Source organism: Somniosus microcephalus, chromosome 6 (genome assembly GCF_052327205.1).
Source record: "Somniosus microcephalus isolate GS21.2 chromosome 6, FLI_Smic_1.0, whole genome shotgun sequence".
Taxonomy (NCBI): Eukaryota; Metazoa; Chordata; class Chondrichthyes; order Squaliformes; family Somniosidae; genus Somniosus; species Somniosus microcephalus.
The window spans coordinates 8,251,358-8,272,172 of NC_140992.1; the positions used below are offsets into that span (position 1 = coordinate 8,251,358).

At 46.8% G+C, this 20,815-nt stretch overlaps 1 protein-coding gene across 1 annotated transcript in view; it reads right to left on the reverse strand.

Annotated features, from left to right (window-relative positions):
• Positions 1-3,638: 3,638 nt before the first annotated feature.
• The window catches only part of mmp23bb (matrix metallopeptidase 23bb), a 30,297-nt gene continuing 13,120 nt past the window's right edge, over positions 3,639-20,815 (reverse strand). The window contains exons 3-8 of the mRNA XM_085989682.1: positions 16,396-16,532; positions 12,085-12,252; positions 9,796-9,960; positions 7,914-8,024; positions 6,083-6,212; positions 3,639-4,325 (exon numbers count right to left, since the gene is read on the reverse strand). Of these exons, the coding sequence (XP_085845808.1) occupies positions 4,112-4,325; positions 6,083-6,212; positions 7,914-8,024; positions 9,796-9,960; positions 12,085-12,252; positions 16,396-16,532 (925 nt within the window). The 3' untranslated portion in view covers positions 3,639-4,111. The remainder of the gene's footprint in view (positions 4,326-6,082; positions 6,213-7,913; positions 8,025-9,795; positions 9,961-12,084; positions 12,253-16,395; positions 16,533-20,815) is intronic.

The following is a 20,815-nucleotide window of genomic DNA, read 5'->3' on the forward strand; positions in this document are numbered from 1 at the left end:
AATCATCTTGCGTGATAGTGAAATGATGTCTCCAGTGGTTTCAGACTGTCAATGTAGCAAAAAGAACTCACTAACTGACAATATAATGAGCTTTCCTTCACCCTCGTATGAAGAAAATATCCCACCATTGACTACTTTGGAGGAGGGAACTGTAGCATAGTGGTAATGTTACTGGACGAGTAATCCAGAGGCCTGGACTCATGATCCAGAGACATGAATTCTAAATCCCACCACGGCAGCTGAATTTAAATTCATCTAATTAAATAAATCTGGAATAAAAAGCTAGAATCAGTAATGGTGACCATGAATCTACCGGATTGTCATAAAAACCCATCTGGTTCACTAATGTCCTTTAGGGAAGGAAATCTGCCGTCCTTACCCGGTCTGGCCGATATGTGACTCCAGACCCACAGCAATGTGGTTGACTCTTAACTGCCCTCTGAAATGGCCTCAGCAGGCAGTTCACCACCACCTTCTCCAGGGAAATTGGGGATGAGCAATAAATGCTGGTCTTGCCAGCGAAGCCCACATCCCGTAAATAAATCTTAAAAAGATGTTAAACCGAGGCCATGTTTGTCTGTTCCAGTGGTTCAGGTGGATGTTAGAGATCGCAGGGCACTATACAAAGGAGAGGAATGTTCTGGCCTCCATCAAACAACTCCACCATAAAGCATGGTAACTGGTCTTTCATTTACTATTGACTGTAGGATATTGCAATGCACAAAATGACTGCCATGTTTGCCTACATAACAACAGTCAGCGCACTTCAAAATATTTCATTGCATGTGAAGTGGTTTGGGACGTCTCCGAGAGATGTGAAAAGGAGCCAGATAAATGGAAGTCCGTCTTAGAAATACGATGCATCCCTGGGTCTGTTGTAGACTAATTGACAGAGATTGATTGGTATTATTTAGTCAATAACTCCATTATCGTTGGATCATGCGATTACCAGGATGGTAGAAGGTGAACTGGATGGACCTTGGTCTTTTGTCTTCCAGAAATTCCTATGTTCTGATGTTGTGTCTTACTTATATCATAAGTCGACAAAGTAACCACTTAGCAATATCCTGAGAACAAAGAAATATATATATTCCATTTAATTACTTCTCAGCAGCTTACTTGGAATACCAGTTCCTTCCTTCTTTCTTCAAACAATGTCCTTGATCCCTAAGCCTCGCAGCACTCCATTATAGAGTGGGTAAGTGATCCACAAACAAATCTTCGCCTTTGGTGTCAGCCAGTGACTCAGTGGGCAGCACTCTCGCCTCTGGGTCAGAAGGTCGTGGGTTCAGAGTCCCACTCCAGAGACTTGAGCACAAAATTTGAGGCTGATGCTCCAGTGCAGTACCGAGGGAGTGCTGCACTGTCAGAGGTGCCGTCTTTCAGATGAAATGTTAAACTGAGGCCCCCTCTGCTCTCTAAGGTGGGCGTAGAAGATCCTGTGGCACTATTTCGAAGAAGATCAGGGGAGTTATCCCTGGTGCCCTGACCAATATTTATCCCTCAATAATACAGATAATCTGGTCATTGTCACATTGCTGTTTGTGGGAGCTTGCTGTTTGCAAATTGGCAGCTGCATTTCCTACATTACAACAGTGACTACACTTCAACAGTACCTAATTGGCTGTAAAACACTTTGGGACGTCCAGTGGCTGTGAAAGAAGCTGTAGAAATGCAAGTCTTTCTTTCTTTCCTGCTACAGACTGTCAATCGCCCACTTTGTTTCCCTTATTACTTCATGGGAAACACTTTATTTCTACCCTGTTTCTCCCCAGGTCCAAGGCACGACTGTCATTGCAGGTGGGTAATCATAAGAACATAAGAAATAGGAGCAGGAGTCGGCCATTTGGCTCTTCGAGCCTGCTCCACCATTCATTCAGATCATGGCTGATCTTCTACTTCTCCACTTTCCTGCCCGATCCTCATATCCCTTGATTCCCTTAATATTCAAAATTCTATCAATCTCTGCCTTGAATATACTCAATGACTCAGCCTCCACAGCCCTCTGGGGCCGAGAATTCCAAAGATTCACCACCCTCTGAGTGAAGAAATTTCTCCTCATCTCAGTCCTGCTAGCCAACTGCTAGCCAATTAATTCAACATGGCTTGTGTCTAAGACTGTGCCATTCATTTCGCTCAAATTGGATTTAATTGTTGGTGTCGAGCAGAAATCGCAGACTCACCACAGGTGTGGCCAAGGCAACACTGTTTTAGCCACAAGCACTAATTTTAGTAGCCTTAAACACAATCACACAATACCGGTATCTAAACTTCACCATGTGTACATTCACTTAACATACATCGAACGCCAATCAGTAACTAAGGAAGTAAAGCAGTCACCATGATCAAAAAACACTCGCACACTCTGCTTTTTGTCTTACCATCTTGCCAACAAACACACAAAGAAGGTTAAAGTTCACACACACACGCCGTGCAAATTTGAGTATTGAGATCACAGGCCGAACGAGAGTGTCTGTTACTCATTTTTTATTTACTAATCAGATATACAATTAGCCACACCTGGACTCCCAGCCACATGTGGCTGGTGGCTATCATATTGGACAACACTGCTAGACTATAGTGTCTTCAGGGAGGGAGTGTCAATGAATAGACCATTGCTGGCAAAGATACTCAATGAGGGAGAGAAAAGGTCACAAATCCATAGTCCCTGCTAAATAATAGAAGGGCCATCACTCACTCAACTGATTGGGGTGAATTCCCATTGACGACAGGTGTCAGTCGTGGCTCAGTGGGCAGCACTCTCGCCTCCGAGTCAGAAGGTTGTGAGATTCAAGTCCCACTCCAGAGGCTTGAGCACAATAAATCTAGGTGGACACTCCAGTGCAGTACTGAGGGAGTGCTGTCTTTCGGATGAGACACTAAACTGAGGCCCTGTATGCTCTTAGGTGAATGTAAAAGATTCCATGACACCATTTGAAGAAGATCAGTGGAGTCACCTTAACTAACATTTATCACTAAATCAGAATAGTCACTATCGCATTGTCGATTGGGGGATCTTCCTTTGCTCAAATTGGTTGCTGCATTTCCCTACATAGAATGAAAGAACTTGGTTGTCAAACTTGTTGGGAGATCGATACATTTTTCTTTCTTTCTTTCCTTTCATTAAATGGGCTGATTTCCAGCAGTTTCTGTGTTTATACCAATGATGTTATTGCTTCAACTTCAGTCAATGTTTACAGAGAGAACATTAATGAATCACCGTGGTTACGCTGGTGATCACACCCGTATCACACCGCTGTTTTTTTTCACTTTTGCTGGCGATGACCCCATGAGCTTAATACTGACCCAATCAGCCAGAGAAATGAGCGAGAGAGGTGTCCCAACTGTTCTTGGAACTTCGTTCCATTTTAACCTCGTGACTGAACACATGGGTCAGATTTTTCCCAGTATATTGTACTTGGGGATAAAGCGTAGATGGAAAGTTGGGCATCTGTAATGGAGCCATACCCAATTTTCCATTCATTCTTTTAAATGGGCAGAAAATTGGGCAGGATCCATCCCGCAATCCTCCCGTACAATTTATTGTTGAATTCTTCGGGAGCCGCCGAGTTCAGCAATTGGTCATTTACTCAACTGTTAAAAGCAAACCAATTCTCACTGCTGTGTAACAACATTAATGCTGATAATTTTCCTTTATTAAAATTCCTATTTAACAGTCTGCCTAACTCTTTTATTATCCCTCTCTCAGTTTCCAGGAGGAGGCAAGACATACAAATCGTCATATAGGTTGACCGAATCTGCGTTGTGGACACCCATCGGTCATGCACTTGCCCCCAGAGCAAGATGGGCAGAATTTGTTTGTTCCTTCGCAGACGGGAATGTTTTCCTCGGGCGAGGTGCTCTCCAACCATGGGTTGTCCACAACCTCAGAGAATTCATTTGGAGCTGATTAATTTACAACTTCAGGTAACGTCACGACTCAAACTCATGACCATCTGGTTGGGGATTCAGTGATGTTGGCAAAGAGACTGTCCATTGACATTGTCAAGCAATTGGTCAAAACTAGGTCATTGACCTCTGTGGTCACATTTACATGTCTTACAATGGTTTGGATTGATTTGACATCCTTTCCATGATGTCCCACTCGTCCTCAGTGTGAGACAACATCTCGTGGCTCATCAATATCATTGTCCTCCTTGACCCTGATCCACCAAGAATTGGCTGCAAGCGTCAAAGTCTTCCGCTGGATTTGGCAGGTGTACAGACCCTCGTTATATTCGTTTGCTACAATACTGAGGTCCTGGTCTTTCACGGTGAAGTATCCAGGCACTGAATTGGCCAACAATTCTCCGTCTTTGTACCAACTGAAAGAAAAAAGAACAAATGCTAATCATTGTAGCAGGAGGGAGAAGAGCTTGCATTTACATAGCGCCTCATCATACAAAAAAATAATTGGAAGTGAAGCCAAGCGCTTTGTGCACAGCAAGGTCCCACAAACAGTATTGCGAGAAATGACCGTTAATCTCTCTTTGGTAGTGCTGGTTGAGGGAAGCAGTCACGCCCAGGACACAAGTAGAACAATATTATGGGATGCTTAATGTCCGCATGAACTACAGGACAGAGGGGGTGAAATTTTACTTCGGCAGGGCCGCAAAATGGGCGGTAGCAAAATGCCCGCCCACTGCACACCTCACCCGATTTTCCTTTTCATGGAAATCAATGGAGATAAAACTGGTGCCGGGTGTGGAACAACCGACCGATCTGTTACTGCCTGCTTTGCATCCGCACCGAAGAAGTTGGGTTTTAGAAAGAAAGAAAGACTTGCATTTCTATAGCGCCTTTCACAACCTCAGGACCTCCCAAAGCGCTTTACAGCCAATGAAGTACTTTTTGAAGTGTGGTCACTGTTGTAATTTGTCACACAGCAAGATCCCACAAACAGCAATTTGATCATCTGTTTTAGTGATGTTGGTTGTGGGATAAATATTGGCCAGGACACCTGCTCTACTTCAAAATAGTGGCCACAGGATCTTTTATGTCCACCTGAGAGGGCGGACAGGGCCTCGGTTTAACGTCTCACCTGAAAGATGACACCTCTGGCAGTGCAGCACTCCCTCAGTACTGCACTGGAGTGTCAGCCTAGAGTACATGCTCAAGTCTCTGAAGTGGGATTTGAACCCACGACCTTCTGACTCAGCGACCCATGAACCACAGTTTTACTGCCAGAGACTTTTTTTTCATTCATGGGATCTGGGCATCGCTGGCAAGGCCAGCATTTATTGCCCATCCCTAATTGCCACTTGAGAAGGTGGTGGTGAGCCACCTTCTTGAACCGCTGCAGTCCATGAGGTGAAGGTACTCCCACAGTGCTGTTAGGGAGGGAGTTCCAGGATTTTGACCCAGCGACGATGAGGGATCGGCCGATATATTTCCTAGTCAGGATGGTGTGTGACTTGGAGGGGAACTTGGAGGTGGTGGTGTTCCAATGCGCCTGCTGCCCTTATCCTTCTAGGTGGAAGAGGTCGCGGGTTTGGGAGGTGCTGCCGAAGGAGCCTTGGCGAGTTGCTGCAGTGCATCTTGTAGATGGTACACACTGCAGTCATGGTACGCTGGTGGTGGAAGGAGTGAATGTTTAAGGTGGTGAAGAGGGTGCCAATCAAATGGATTGCTTTGTGCTGGATGTTGTCGAGCTTCTTGAGTGTTGTTGGAACTGCATTCACCCAGGCAAGTGGAGAGTATTCCATCACACTCCTGACTTGTGCCTTGTAGATGGTGGAAAGGCTTTGGGGAGTCAGGAGGTGAGGCACACCGCAGAATTCCCAGCCTCTGACCTGCTCTTGTTGCCACTGTATTTATGTGGCTGGTCCAGTTAAGTTTCTGGTCAATGGTGACTGCGTGTAATATCTCACCCAAGTAGATACCTCAGTGTTCCACTGGGCAATGTTAAAGGCGCTATGTAAATTCACGTTGTCGTTGTTGTTGTTGCTGTTGTACTGCCATTGTTTGAGGGAGGAATGTTAATCAGGACACTGGGAGAATTCCCTGCTCCTCTTTCAATAGTACTACAGGGTTCTGCAGCAATGAATGGGCGGTTAAATGACATCAGTTCAATGTGACTCACCTGACTTTAGGAGGAGTTGCTCCTGAGCGAGTCTGTCCGCATCGGAAGGTCACGATACGACCTTTGGACACATACTTCATCTTGATATTCTGAGGTAGAACAGTGGTTGCAATTGCTGAATCTGGTGGTTCTGAATGGAAAGGAAGAAGGTCTGTTACTGAATCAAAACTGCATCCGTCTCCATCAACAAGTTGGCCGTTCGTGGTTCTGTTCTACACTTTATTTGTAAATGGAACTGCCATTATTGAGCATAATGGAGGATCCCCAACTCAAACAATGACATTTAGTAATTGGCAGATGACCAGGAATCTCCTTCAGTGGTTATTTTAATTAAACTTCTTTGTTTTAATTTAAAATTAAAAGGGGGAAAATTGGGTCGCGCCCCCTTTGGGGCGCTAACTTCGCCAGGGTGCTACTTTTAGCAGGACCCCCCTGGCGGCAGTGCCAGGGATTGCCCTGGAGTCTCCAGGAATTGAAGATTAATCGCCAGGACTCTGCTACCAGCAACACTCGGGAGAACAATCGTAGGGAGCATTAAAAAATAGGGTGTTTATTTTCTTTTCTTTGAATGCTTTTGTTCATTAGTTATAAAAATATTGGCAACAGGGAAGAAAAGGTTGTTTGACTGATAGTCAGGAGTCTTCCGGTCAGGTAACGCAGAGGCAGTCCAATTGGCGGGGGTGCACCGCGAGATGGGACGTGTAGGGCAACCGATGGCGGGAGCGTGGGGGGCGGGGCAGTCGGAGGCAGGAAGTCACATGACGAGACCTCCAGGACTACGTGCAACCAGGGTTGGCAGAAGTCTGGAGCCGAGAGAGATCGATCAGAGTATTTTCTAAATGGTGAGAAGCTCGGAACTGTGGAGGAGCCGAGAGATTGAGGGGTCCAAGTACAGAAATCACCAAAAACTAGTGGACAGCTACAAAAAAATAATTTAAATGGCTAATGGAATGGTGGCCTTTAACTCAAAGCAGCTGGAATATAAAGGAGTGACTTATGTTACAGTTGTTTAAAGCTCTGGTCAGACCCCATCCGGAGTAACTGGGTTCAGTTCTGGGCCCCGCCCCTCAGGAAGGATATCTTGGCCCTGGAGGGGGAGCAGCGCAGATTCACCAGAATGATACCGGGGCTTAAAAGGGTTAAATTACGAGGTCAGGTTGCACAGACTGGGCTTGTATTCCTGCGAGTATAGAAGATTAAGGGGTGATCTAATCGAGGTGTTTAAGATGATTAAAGGAGTTGATGGGGTCGAGAGAGAGAAACTATTTCCTCTGGTGGGGGGAGTCCAGAGCAAGGGGGCAGAACCTTAAAATTAGAGCCAGGCCGTTCAGGGGCGATGTCAGGAAGCACTTCTTCACTCAGAGGGTGGTGGAAATCTGGAACTCTCTTTTCTAAAAAGCTGTTGAGGCTGGAGGATAATCGAAAATTTCAAAGTAGAGATTGATAGATTTTTGTTAGGTGAGGGTGTTAAGGGTTACGGAACCAAAGCGGGTAGATGGAGTTAAGATACCGATCAGCCTTGATCTAATTGAATGTTGGAACAGGCTCGAGGGGCTGAATGGCCTCCTCCTGTTCCTAAGTGAGGAGCACCTGACAGAAGGAAGCTAAAGTCATAGGCGCTAATCAAACTGCAGCTAGGGTTGGGTGTAACACAGTTCCCAGGAGTAAACGGCCTCCGCTGTTTCTCCCACCCCTCCTCCAGCTATGGCAGGGAGCTAAGTGCCACCCATGGACACCAAGGTTACTCAAAACAAGAAATACAGACTCCACTGCCTGTGCTTGCTCTGACAGAAGTGTCACTATCCTTCCAGATAATTGGATTGAAACTCACCAAAGCACATGTCGCACACTTTAGGACAACGCTTTTTCATGAATGAGCGTCGCTTCTCGCAGAATCCAACACGAGCCCAGGGATCGCACAGCCTCTTCTTATCAATGCAACCTGCAGGGGGGGGGGAAAGGAGAAAGGACATTATTGGGGGACGGCGCGTCGCAATTAACACGCCAGGTCAGGAAGTGGAAAATCATCCCGAGTAATCGCTCTGAACTGCTGTCCCTGCTCAAAGTGGGTGCGCACACATGCTGGTGGTGGGGGCAAGGGAGTTGTCTTGGCTGTGAATCCCCATGCGGTTGAATAGTACACAAATGGGGAATGGTTACCTGGGCAAAGTCCTTGGCTGTAAAACTGAGGCACAGGAAAGGAGTCACACCTTCAGGAGAAAACAGTGGCAGAAACACAAGGAAAAGAAAGAAAGAAAGACTTGCATTTATATAGCACCTTTCACAACCACCGGACGTCACAAAGTGCTTTACAGTCAATGAAATACTTTTTGAAGTGTAGTCACTGTTGTAATGTGGGAAACGCAGCAGCCAATTTACGCACAGCAAGCTCCCACAAACAGCAATGTGATAATGACCAGATAATCTGTTTTTGTTATGTTGACTGAAGGATAATTATTGGCCAGAACACCGGGGAGAACTCCCCTGCTCTTCTTCAAAATAGTGTCATGGGATCTTTTACATCCACCTGAGAGAGCAGACGGGGCCTCGGTTTAACGTCTCATCCGAAAATGGATAAATATTTAAAAGAGAAAAATTTGAAATGGCGTGGGGGAAAGGGACTAAGTGGATAGCTTTCAGGGAGCCAGCACAAGCACGATAGGCCGAATGGCCTCCTTCTCTGCTATTCAATTCTATGAAAATGTCGGAATGAAATACTAAAATTTAAATAACGCTAGCAAATTTGTATCATCAGCAACATTATGTACAGAACAACCAGCTCTAAATAAAGCCGCCATTCGTCCAACCCATCACTTGGGATGGGGCACATCTGTAATTCACAGCCCGCTGCACAGGTGAGCAGGTGAGTGACAGTTGCTGCAATAAGTTCACCAGGCTGATACCTGGGATGGCAGGAATGATGTATGAGGAGAGATTGGGTCGATTGGGCTAATACTTGCTGGAGTTTAGAAGAATGAGAGGGGAATCTCATTGAAACTTATAAAATTCTGACAGGACTGGACAGACTAGATGCAGGGAGGATGTTCCCGATGGTCGGGGAGTCCAGAACCAGGGGTCACAGTCTAAGGATAAGGGGTAAGCCATTTAGGACTGAGATGAGGAATTTCTTCACCCGGAGAGTGGTGAACCTGTGGAATTCTCTACCACAGAAGGCAGTAGAGGCCAATTCATTAAATATATTCAAGAAGGAGTTGGATATATTTCTTAAGGCTAAAGGGATCAAGGGGTATGGGGAGAAGGCAGGGACAGGGTACTGAATTTGGATGATCAGCCATGATCGCATTGAATGGCGGAGCAGGCTCGAGGGGCCGAATGGCCTACTCCTGCTCCTATCTTCTATGTTTCTATGTTTCTATGTAAAACAATGCACGATTCCAGATGTTGCAAAATTACAATATTATTCTCACACGCTTTCCGAGGTCAGAATATTAACCTACTCGTCATTTCTTGTTTCATGAAGAGTATCATTATTTGGCCTGTCAAGGTCGAATCTTACAGCATCAGAAGGAGGCCAATTCGTTCCCACTGCCCCTGCAATTTCCCCGTAGTCCTGCAAATTTCTCCTTTGTAAGTATTTATCCAATTCCCTTGTGAAAGTTACTGTCGAACCTACTCCCACCCCTCCGTTCAGGCAGCGCGTTCCAGGTCGTAATAACTCGGACTCATAACACAGTGGTGCAGAATCCACCTACCGTAGAGTCGCTGGATTCCCCAAATGTCATCCTGTGTGATCTGCCGCTGCCCCGTGTAAGTGGCGTTGGGGTGCATCAGCGCGCTCTCGTTGCGGGTGTGCATGAGCCCCAGTGCATGTCCAATCTCGTGAGCCGCAACCTGCACCAAGTCGTTTAGCCAAACGCCTGTCGACAGAGCAGAGCAAACCATTCAGACCAGAGCGCGAAGGGGAGGGGGGCCAGGATCAACTGATCAACACTGAAGAGCTCTTGAGAGCAGGAGAAGCCCTTTAGGCCCAACAGCCTGATCACTTCTTGATAGATCAACCCCACTAACCCACCTTCGAGTGTCAGCCATGACTCAGAGGCGCCACTCTCCCCTCTGAGTCAAAAGGCCATGGGTTCAAGTTCCACTCCCCCGACAAGAGCACATAACCTCACAGTACTGTCGGAGGTGCCGTCTTTCGGATGAAACATTAAACCGAGGCCCAGATTCCAATCGGCGGGGGCGGGGAGAACCAGCCTCCCTCCCTGCCCTTGCACATTCGGCGCAATTATGGCGGGGTGTCTTGGGGCATTGCTGAGCTACCCTGAGATTTCCGCCCAGCTTGCCCTCCAAAGACCCAGCGGAAGCCACACTCGCTGAGAGGAAAGGCTGATCGATCCCAGAGAGGACCGATTACCTCACAACACCAGACTTGGGTTTCCTTGTGGGGAAGTAAGAATGATTTTCATTTTAAAATTCTGGCCCATCACTGTCAGAACAGGAGGGCGTTGGTTCCATATCCCTTAATACCCTTACCCGACAAAAATCTATCAATCTCAGTCTTGAGATCTCCAATTGACCCCCGGCCTCAACAGCCTTTTTGGGGGAAAGAGTTCCAGACTTCCACCACCCTTTGTGTGAAGAGGTGCTTCCTGACATCACCCCTGAATGGCCTGGCTCCAAATTTTAAGGCCATGCTCTCGAAATGACATCAATATATTGCACACTGTTCGAACTTGTTGTGTTGTCGGAATGTTGTACAACCTTATTAAATACATATTTCAAATACTCGAAAAGAATGGCTAATCCTATCTGGTAAATTTATCCGTCGCTGTCAGTATCCCACTGATTGCTTCCTCGTGCCTCATGCTGCGTTAGGCTTCCTTCTCTTCCCAATGCTTCCTGCTCCATCTGGTGCTGCATCACCTCAGGGACCCTCTCCTTTCAACGTGGTCACCTGACTGCACTACCCTTGCCAGAAAAAACAGCAATTGATACCTGAACAAACGAAACAGGAGGGGGATGGTGCCGGGGGAAAAAAATAACAGCTGTTCTTAGAAATTATCATCAGTTCCTTGTGTTACAGAAAGTTCCAGTTACATAATGCCTTGAAAGAAGAAAGAACTCGCATTTCTATAGCACTTTTCACCACCTCAGGACATCTCAAAGCACTTCACAGCCAATGAAGTACTTTTTGAAGTGTAGTCACTGTTGTGATGTAGGGAAACGCGGCAGCTAATTTGCGCACAGCAAGATCCCACAAGCAGCAATGTGATAATGACCGGATATTCTGTTTTTTAGTGATGTTGGTTGAGGGATAAATATTGGCCCAGGACACCGGGAGGTACTCTCCCCCGCTCTTCTTCGAAATAGGGCTGACATGAATCAACTGCGCGGCCTGTGGGTGGCGCTGTCCAGGGAGAGTATAAATACTCAGGCACGGGCCCAGCTTGTGCAGGACATTCTTAATAGGAACTAGTGAAGGACACAACTAGACCTCCATGTTGTAAAACAGTTGATTAAAGCTTTGTTTAACGCTTAGGCCAAGTGCCTAGTAGTTTTCTTATGCCAAGGGCCATAGGATCTTTTACATCCACCTGAGAGAGCAGACGGGGGGCCACAGTTTAACGTCTCATCTGAAAAGACGGCACCTCCGACAGTGCAGCGCTCCCTCAGTACTGGCATTGGGACGTACAACCTGGATTATGTGCTCAAGTTCCTGGAGCGAGACTCAAACCCACAACCCCCTAGAGGTGAGAGGGCTACCCACTGAGCTACCATAAATACCAGTCCTTTTTTTTTGTTTTGACATCAATACCTTGTGACATGAATCAGTCATTCATAAGACTTATGAAATAATGCTGAGCGGCCTGCGGGTGGCGCTGTCCAGGGAGAGTATAAATACTCGGGCACGGGCCCAGCTTGCGCAGGACATTCTTAACAGGAACTAGTGAAGGACACAACTAGACCTCCGTGTTGTAAAACAGTTGATTAAAGCTTTGTTTAACGCTTAGACCAAGTGCCGAGTAGTTTTCTTACATCACCTTGCTTCCAGCTGAATCGAGACTTGCCCAGAATCCAGAACTCGTGGTTGTCGAAGTGAATTTCACCGAGCGGAGGCAGGAAAGCGTGAGCCAGCTCACCGTTGAGCCCATCGAAGCAGGGGTGAAGTGGAGCGAACCAACAGTCCGTGTGATTGAAAGTGTAAAATCCTGAAATGCATTTAAATTCAGTTTTAATTTTTAAAATTTTTTTTTAAACGATCACCTCGAAGCCCCTGCTTTCCACGAATGATTTGGTGGAGAGTGTTTCTTGTCATGTTGTGACATTTGCTGAGGGCGTCTGGTGTGTGGCCAAGTACGAGCAGATGGGAGAGAAACAGCGTCACATAGCAACGTACGAAATCGATGGGCAGGAAAAAACCAGCTGGCCCATCAAGCCTGCCCCGCGCCTTGATGGTCGGCCAATCATGGCTCAAGCCTTCTTTGCACTAAATATAAATGTAGGATACTACGTATTGGATCAAGAAATTGGCCCATAGTGAAGGGCTTCCCCACAGCAAGGGTGGAAAAGAGAAAGGGTTTGGATGTGACACAATGGAGATATTCAGACCCTGAAGAGAAGCTGATCATGAGGCTGATCCCTGGTGTCAAAGGATTTGGTGATGAGGAAAGGCAGTAAGACAATAAAATAGTCAATTTAGGGATAAATGTCTAGAAGGTATTCACAAAAGGACAAATAGCACATGGAATGGACTGCCAGGTAAGGTTCTGGGATCACAGGAACAGGAGGAGGCCATTCAGCCCCTCGAGCCTGTTCCGCCATTCAATGAGATCACGGCTGATCTGCACCTTAACTCCATCCACCCGCCTTGGTTCCCTTAATACCATAAATAACTTTAAAAGGGAATTGGACAAGTACTGGAGGACAGAAAGCAGGGGTGTGGGACTGAGCACCACTGCTCTTTCAAAGAGCCAGCCCAGGCACGACGGGCTGAATGGCCTCCTTCTGTGCTGTCAGTTTCTATGATTCTATTATGAATACCCTTGCCTAACAAAAATTTATCAATCTCAGTTTTGAAATTTTCAATTGACCTCTACAGCTTTTTGGGGGAGAGATCATTTAAGAAACAAATGGATGCCGTGATTGGATGTGGGAACTCTCTGTTCTAAATGAGTGGATGTGCAAAGATGGGCTGAATGGTATCCATGTCTTGCAATCTCCTGCTCCTTATCGTTATTCATTGACTCCCCCCCCCACCCCCGCCCCCCACGCTGGAAGTGTGCACGTGTGGTCAAACACCCCAATGAAAGTGATGCCCCACATGGCCAAACATTCAGCCAACAGTCACTCTCAATGTGGGAAAAGAAGCTTAGACAGTAGGGCTGTGGTACCAGTGGGGCGACGGGTACAAGTTGGGGCCAAAGAAGGAGTCAACACCTTCAGGAGAGGAGAGAAGAATTGGGAGGAAATAATTTTAATTTAAAAAATAAGCAAGTTCCTGATCTGAGGTAACACTAACTGAAGTCGTCAATGCTGGATTTGTGCTGTGTCATTGGGTGCTTCATATTCCATCCCTGGTAAAAGTACCTTTCCATAGTTTGACAGCCAAGGAACCATTGCGATTCATGGACCTTCTACCATCTCTGATCTCTGTACCCTTCAATCCAGTTACTAACCAGATATTTCTTCAGCCTCTCATGAAAGGAGTTAAGCAAGATCCTCCTCTGGAAGAGGGAGTAGGTTCTACAGTCCCACTACTTTGTTGGGGAAAACATATATTCCTCCTGATCGCTAGCCTTTACTGGAAACGTGTTAATTTTAGGGTCCACTCACAGCGGAACTTTAATGTCGATGCGAACCGGTTTCTGCTTCACACTTGACACTAAAGCTTCAGCATAATTTATAGGATGGAAAATTGGGGGCTGCAAACATGTCGTTTACTGAAGCTCTCTCCCCACCTGAAGAATATAAGCAGCAAATTTACCCCAATATTCCAAAATGTAAGGTGGGAGGAGGCTCATGTGGAGCATAGACCAGATGGGCTGAATGCCCTGCTGCTGTGCTCTCCACTCGATGTACAGGTCACCAGTCAGCTACAGGAAACTTTTTTTTATCCGGGACCGGCATGGTGCCGGTTCATCAAAAATTCCGGATCACCGAGCGCTATAGTAAAAGATACGGAGCTGAGCGCTCCGTATAAAGCAACAAACCCTGTTGCTTAGCAACAGGTTCAGAACAATGGCCACAAGTTCCAAGCGTCTCTGTAGCTTAGCAACAGCTGCAGCCACACCCTTGCACAGCAACAGATCGAGGAAGGCAAGTAATAAAAGTTACCTGAACCTACTCCTGAATTTTGCCGGTTAACTGAGATTTCCGGTTATTTAGGTGCCGGTAAATCGAAAGTTTCCTGTACATTTTTTAAAAATTCATTCCTGGGATGTGGGCGTCGCTGGCAAGGCAGGCATTTATTGCCCATCCCTAATTGCCCTTGAGAAGGTGGTGGTGAGCCGCCTTCTTGAACCGCTGCAGTCCGTGTGGTGAAGGTGCTCCCACAGTGCTGTTAGGGAGGGAGTTCCAGGATTTTGATCCAGCGACGATGAAGGAACGGCCGATATATTTCCAAGTCAGGATGGTGTGTGACTTGGAGGGGAACTTGGAGGTGGTGGTGTTCCCATGCGCCTGCTGCCCTTGCCCTTCTGGGTGGTGGAGGTTGCGGGTTTGGGAGGTGCTGCCGAAGAAGCCTTGGCGAGTTGCTACTGTGGTGTTCCCCAGGGGTCGGTTCTAGGACCACTGCTTTCCTTGAGATATATATTACTGACTTGGACGTGGGTGTACAGGGCACAATTTCAAAATTTGCAGATGACACAAAACTTGGAAGTATAGTGAACAGTGAGGAAGGTAGTGATGGACTTCAAGAAGGCATAGACAGGCTGCTGAAATGGGCGGACACGTGGTAGATGAAATTTAACACAGAAAAGTGCGAAGTGATACATTTTGGTAGAAAGAATGAAGAAAGGAACTATAAACTAAAGGGTACAATTCTAAAGGGGGTGCATGAACAGAGAGACCTGGGGGTATATGTGCACAAATCGTTGAAGGGCAGGTTGAGAAAGTGGTTAACAGAGCTTACGGGATCCTGGGCTTCATGAATAGAGGCATAGTGTACAAAAGTGTGGAAATTATGATGAACCTTTATAAAACACTGGTTTGGCCTCAACTGGAGTATCGTGTCCAATTCTGGGCACCGCACTTTAGGAAGGATGTGAAGGTCTTAGAGAGGGTGCAGTAAAGGTTTACAAGAATGATTCCAGGGATGAGGGACTTCAGTTACGTGGATAGACTGGAGAAGCTGAGGTTGTTCTCCTTGGAGCAGAGAAGATTGAGAGGAGATTTGACAGGTGTTCAAAATCCTGAGGGGTCTAGAGAGAGTAGATAGAGAGAAAATGTTCCCATTGGCAGAAGGGTCGAGAACCAGAGGACACAGATTTAAGGTGATTGGCAGAAGAACCAAAGGCGACATGAGGAAAAACTTTTTTACTCAGCGAGTGGTTAGGATCTGGAATGCACTGCCTGAGAGGGTGGTGGAGGCAGGGAATTCGATAAGTACCTGAAGGAAAAATAATTGCAGGGCCACGGGGAAAGGGCGGGGAGTGGGACTCGCTGAAGTGCTCTTGCAGAGAGCCGACACGGGCTCGACGGGCTGAATGGCCTCCTTCCGTGCTGTAACCATTCTATGATTCTATGACCTTGTAGATGGTACACACTGCAGCCACAGTGTGCCGGTGGTGGAGGGAGTAAAATGTTTAAGGTTAAAATATTAGAATTTAAGAAGTAGATTAAACCTCGAGGGTAAATTTGCCATCTAGACGTTTTTTTAAATTGTTATTCATTCTCAGTTCCTGGACATCGCTGCAAGGCTGACAATTATGGCCGTCCCTAGTTGGCCTTCTTCTTTAATTGATGCCTAACTAGACCAGATAAGGGCCAATCACATTGGTGTGGGGACTGGAGTCACATATAGGTCAGACTGGGTAAGGACGGCAGATTTCCTTCCCTAAAGGACATTAGTGAACCAGTTGGATTTTTACAACAATCCGACAGTTTTTTATTTGGAATCAAACTACCAAGGATGGGATTACGAACTCACATTCTTCTTGGATTATTAGTCTAGGCTCCAGGATTGCCAGGCCGGTAATATAACCACTGCACCACTAATGCTGGAAATGAGAACACGTTACAAATACTAGTTTATAATCCTGCAGAACTATATCACATTTCAAAGTCAACGCACTGAGAGAAACGGTCTCGGATAAAAAGAAACAGAAAGAATTTCTGTGGATCTCGGTGCCCACCGATTTTGATATCTGCATCCTTTTGTGGTGGGACCTCGGTGAAGGTCAGAGGTGACACGTCACTCCACATTACAAAGGCAATTGCGATGGCCTTCCTGCTGTCAGCTTTATTCAGAGTGTTTGGAAACTTCACAATCCTGTGGGGAAAGGCAAGAGTTTCAGTGACTGGCAGATTGCATAAGACATTCTCCTTCTAATCCATTGGTCTAGCGTGGCCTCACACCATTTATCTCTCGCCTTGGGGATAATGTTGACTTTGGGTGATAGCGTAAAACAGGCGATATTGGATGAGCCGCCCGTTATACGAAAGGTCATCGACCTGAAACGTTAACTCTGTTTCTCTCTACCTGAGTATTTCCAGCATTTTCCATTTTTATTTCACCCGTTGTACATTTCTCCCCATTTTAATTTCCATTGACCTTGTCCAGTTAAAGAAAGCCAGACGTACTTGCATTGTTTCTGGGATGGCCGTGCAGTCTAAGGTTCTGTGTTCAGCTCGCAGTCTCCAGACGTGGGCTCAAATCCCACTTCCACCAACTGGTGTCAGCTGTGGCTCAGTGGTAGCACTCTTGTTTCTGCGTCAGAAGGTTGTGGGTTCAAGTCCCACTCCAGGGACTTCAGCCCAAAATCCAAGCTGATGCTCCCAGTGCCAGTACTGAGGGAGTGCCGCACTGTCGGAGGAGCCATCCTTTGGATGAGACATTAAACCCGAGGTCCCATCTGCTCTCTCAGGTGGACGTAAAAGATCCCACGGCACAATTTCGAAGCAGGGCAGGGGGAGTTCTCCCCGGTGTCCTGGAGCCAATATTTATCCCTCAACCAACATCACTAAAAAAAACAGATAATCTGGTCATCATCACATTGCTGTTTGTGGGAGCTTGCTGTGCGCAAATTGGCTTCTGCACTTCCTACATTACAACAGTGACTACACTCCAAAAGTACTTCATTGGCTGTAAAGCACTTTGGGATGTCTGGTGGTTGTGAAAGGTGCTACAAAAATGCAAGTCTTTCATTTTTTTTAAATTTCTACTTCTGGTAAAAATAACTCCACCGTCATTTCAGTGCTGTCATTGGTATTTCAGTACAATGTGTGTGAATTGTTCAAATTAAAGCCAGTTATCAAAATGCTGACTCCCAATAGGGCTGCCAAGCCTCCAGGATTGTCCAGGAGTCTCCGGGAGTTAACGTTCAATCCCATGGACACCGCTGCAAGCAATGCAAGGCAATAAAAAATCAACATTGTCTCTTCCTTTTCATTTTCCTTGAACACTTCTGTTTATTGGCTTAAAAATATTGGAGATTGGGGAAGAAAGGTTGTTTCATGGGAGCCAATCCCTAACCCTCGATGGAGAGGATTGCTCGCTTGTCGAGCTTATCAGGAAATTTTAGGAGTGGTGCTCACAGCAGGAAATCAGAAACTCCTTGTCCGGAATTTTCCATGCAAACATTTTAACGGACATGAAATCCTATTCAACATTCCCACACTATTCAACTATGTGCAGGCAGCAGGTGAGGTTGTTCGGCAGTGGCGAACAGTCGAATAATCAGCTCAAAAATATCCACGCAAACTGTGAGAAACAGGCTCCAGAACAGATATAGATTCAGACCTCTCAAATTGGAGAGAGCATTTTCAGCGGAATAACACTGGGATACAGTACTGGTGGGTACAGCTCTGTCACTGTATAACACTGGGGTACAGTACTGGTGGGTACAGCTCTGTCACTGTATAACACTGGGGTACAGTACTGGTGGGTACAGCTCTGTCACTGTATAACACTGGGGTACAGTACTGGTGGGTACAGGTCTGTCACTGTATAACACTGGGGTACAGTACTGGTGGGTACAGGTCTGTCACTGTATAACACTGGGGTATGGTACTGGTGGGTACAGGTCTGTCACTGTATAACGCTGGGGTACGGTACTGGTGGGTACAGGTCTGTCACTGTATAACACTGGGGTACAGTACTGGTGGGGACAGATCTGTCACTGTAACACTGGGGTACAATACTGGTGGGTACAGGTCTGTCACTGTATAACACTGGTGTACAGTACTGGGGGGGTACAGGTCTGTCACTGTATAACACTGGGGTACAGTACTGGTGGGTACAGGTCTGTCTCTATAACACTGCGGCACAGTACTGATGGGTGCAGGTCTGTCAATGAATAACACTGGGGTACGGTACTGGTGGGTACAGGTCTGTCACTGTATAACACCAGGGTGCAGTACTGGTGCATACAGGTCTGTCACTGTATAACACTGGGGTACAGTACCGGTGTGTACAGGTTTGTCAGTTTATAACACTGGGGTACAGTACTGGTGGGTACAGGTCTGTTATTGTATAACATGCGTACAGTACTGTTGGGTACAGGTCTGTCACTGTATAACACTGGGGTAAAATAGTGGTGGGTACAGGTCTGTCACTGTATAACATTGGGGAACAGTACCAGTGGTGACGGGTGTGTCACTGTATAACACTGGGGTGCTGTACTGGGGGGTACAGGTCTGTCACTGTATAACACTGGGGTACAGTACCGGTGTGTACAGGTCTGTCAGTTTATAACATTGGGGTACAGTACTGGTGGGTACAGGTCTGTTACTGTATAACATGGGTACAGTACTGTTGAGTACAGGTCTGTCACTGTATAACACTGGGGTACAGTACTGGTGGGTACAGGTCTGTCACTGTATAACACTGGGGTACAAATCTGGTGGGTACTGAAATGTTACTGTATAACGCTAGGGTACCTTATTGGTGGGTACAGGTCTGGCACTGTATAACACTGGGGTACAGTACTGGTGGGTACAGGTGTGTCACGGTATAAAACTGGGGTACAGTACTGGTGGGTACAGGTCTGCCGCTGAATAATACTGGGCTACAGTACTGGTGGGTACAGGTCTGTCAGTGTATAACACTGGGGTATATTGCTGGTGGGTACAGGTCTGTCACTGTATAACACTGGGGTACAGTACTGGGGGATACAGGTCTGTTACTGTATAACACTGGGGTACAGTCTGGGGGGTACAGGTCTGTCACTGTATAACACTGGGGTACAGTCTGGGGGGTACAGGTCTGTCACTGTATAACACTGGGGTACAATACTGGTGGGTACAGGTCTGTCACTGTATAACACTGGGGTACAGTACTGGTGGGTACAGGTCTGTCACTGTATAACACTGGGGTACAGTACTGGTGGGTACAGGTCTGTCACTGTTTAACACTGGGGTACAGTACTGGTGGGTACAGGTCAGTCACTGCATAACACTGGGGTACAGTACTGCTGGGCACAGGTCTGTCACTGTATAACACTGGGGTACAGTACTGGTTGGTACAGGTCTGTCACTGTATAACACTGGGGTACAATACTGGTGGGTACAGGTCTGTCACTGTTTAACACTGGGGTACAGTACTGGTTGGTACAGGTCTGTCACTGTATAACACTGGGGTACAGTACTGGTGGGTACAGGTCTGTCACTGTATAACACTGGGGTACAGTACTGGGGGGTACAGGTCTGTCAGTGTATAACACTGGGGTACAGTACTGGGGGGTACAGGTCTGTCAGTGTATAACACTGGGGTACAGTACTGGGGGGTACAGGTCTGTCACTGTATAACACTGGGGTACAGTACTGGGGGGTACAGGTCTGTCACTGTATAACACTGGGGTACAGTACTGGGGGGTACAGGTCTGTCAGTGTATAACACTGGGGTACAGTACTGGTGGGTACAGGTCTGTCACTGTATAACACTGGGGTACAGTACTGGTGGGTACAGGTCTGTCAGTGTATAACACTGGGGTACAGTACTGGGGGGTACAGGTCTGTCAGTGTATAACACTGGGGTACAGTACTGGTGGGTACAGGTCTGTCACTGTATAACACTGGGGTACAGTACTGGTGGGTACAGGTCTGTCACTGTATAACACTGGGGTACAGTACTGGTGGGTACAGGTCTGTCACTGTATAACACTGGGGTACAGTACTGGTGGGTACAGGTCTGTCACTGTATAACACTGGGGTACAGTACTGGTGGGTACAGGTCTCACTGTATAACACTGGGGTACAGTACTGGTGGGTACAGGTCTGTCACTGTATAACACTGGGGTACAGTACTGGTGGGTACAGGTCGGTCACTGTATAACACTGGGGTACAGCACTGGTTGGTACAGGTCTGTCACTGTATAACACTGGGGTACAGTACTGGTAGGTACAGGTCTGTCACTGTATAACACTGGGGTACAGTACTGGTGGGTACAGGTCTGTCACTGTATAACACTGGGGTACAGTACTGGTGGGTACAGGTCTGTCACTGTATAACACTGGGGTACAGTACTGGTGGGTACAGGTCTGTCAGTGTATAACACTGGGGTACAGTACTGGGGGGTACAGGTCTGTCACTGTATAACACGGGTACAGTACTGG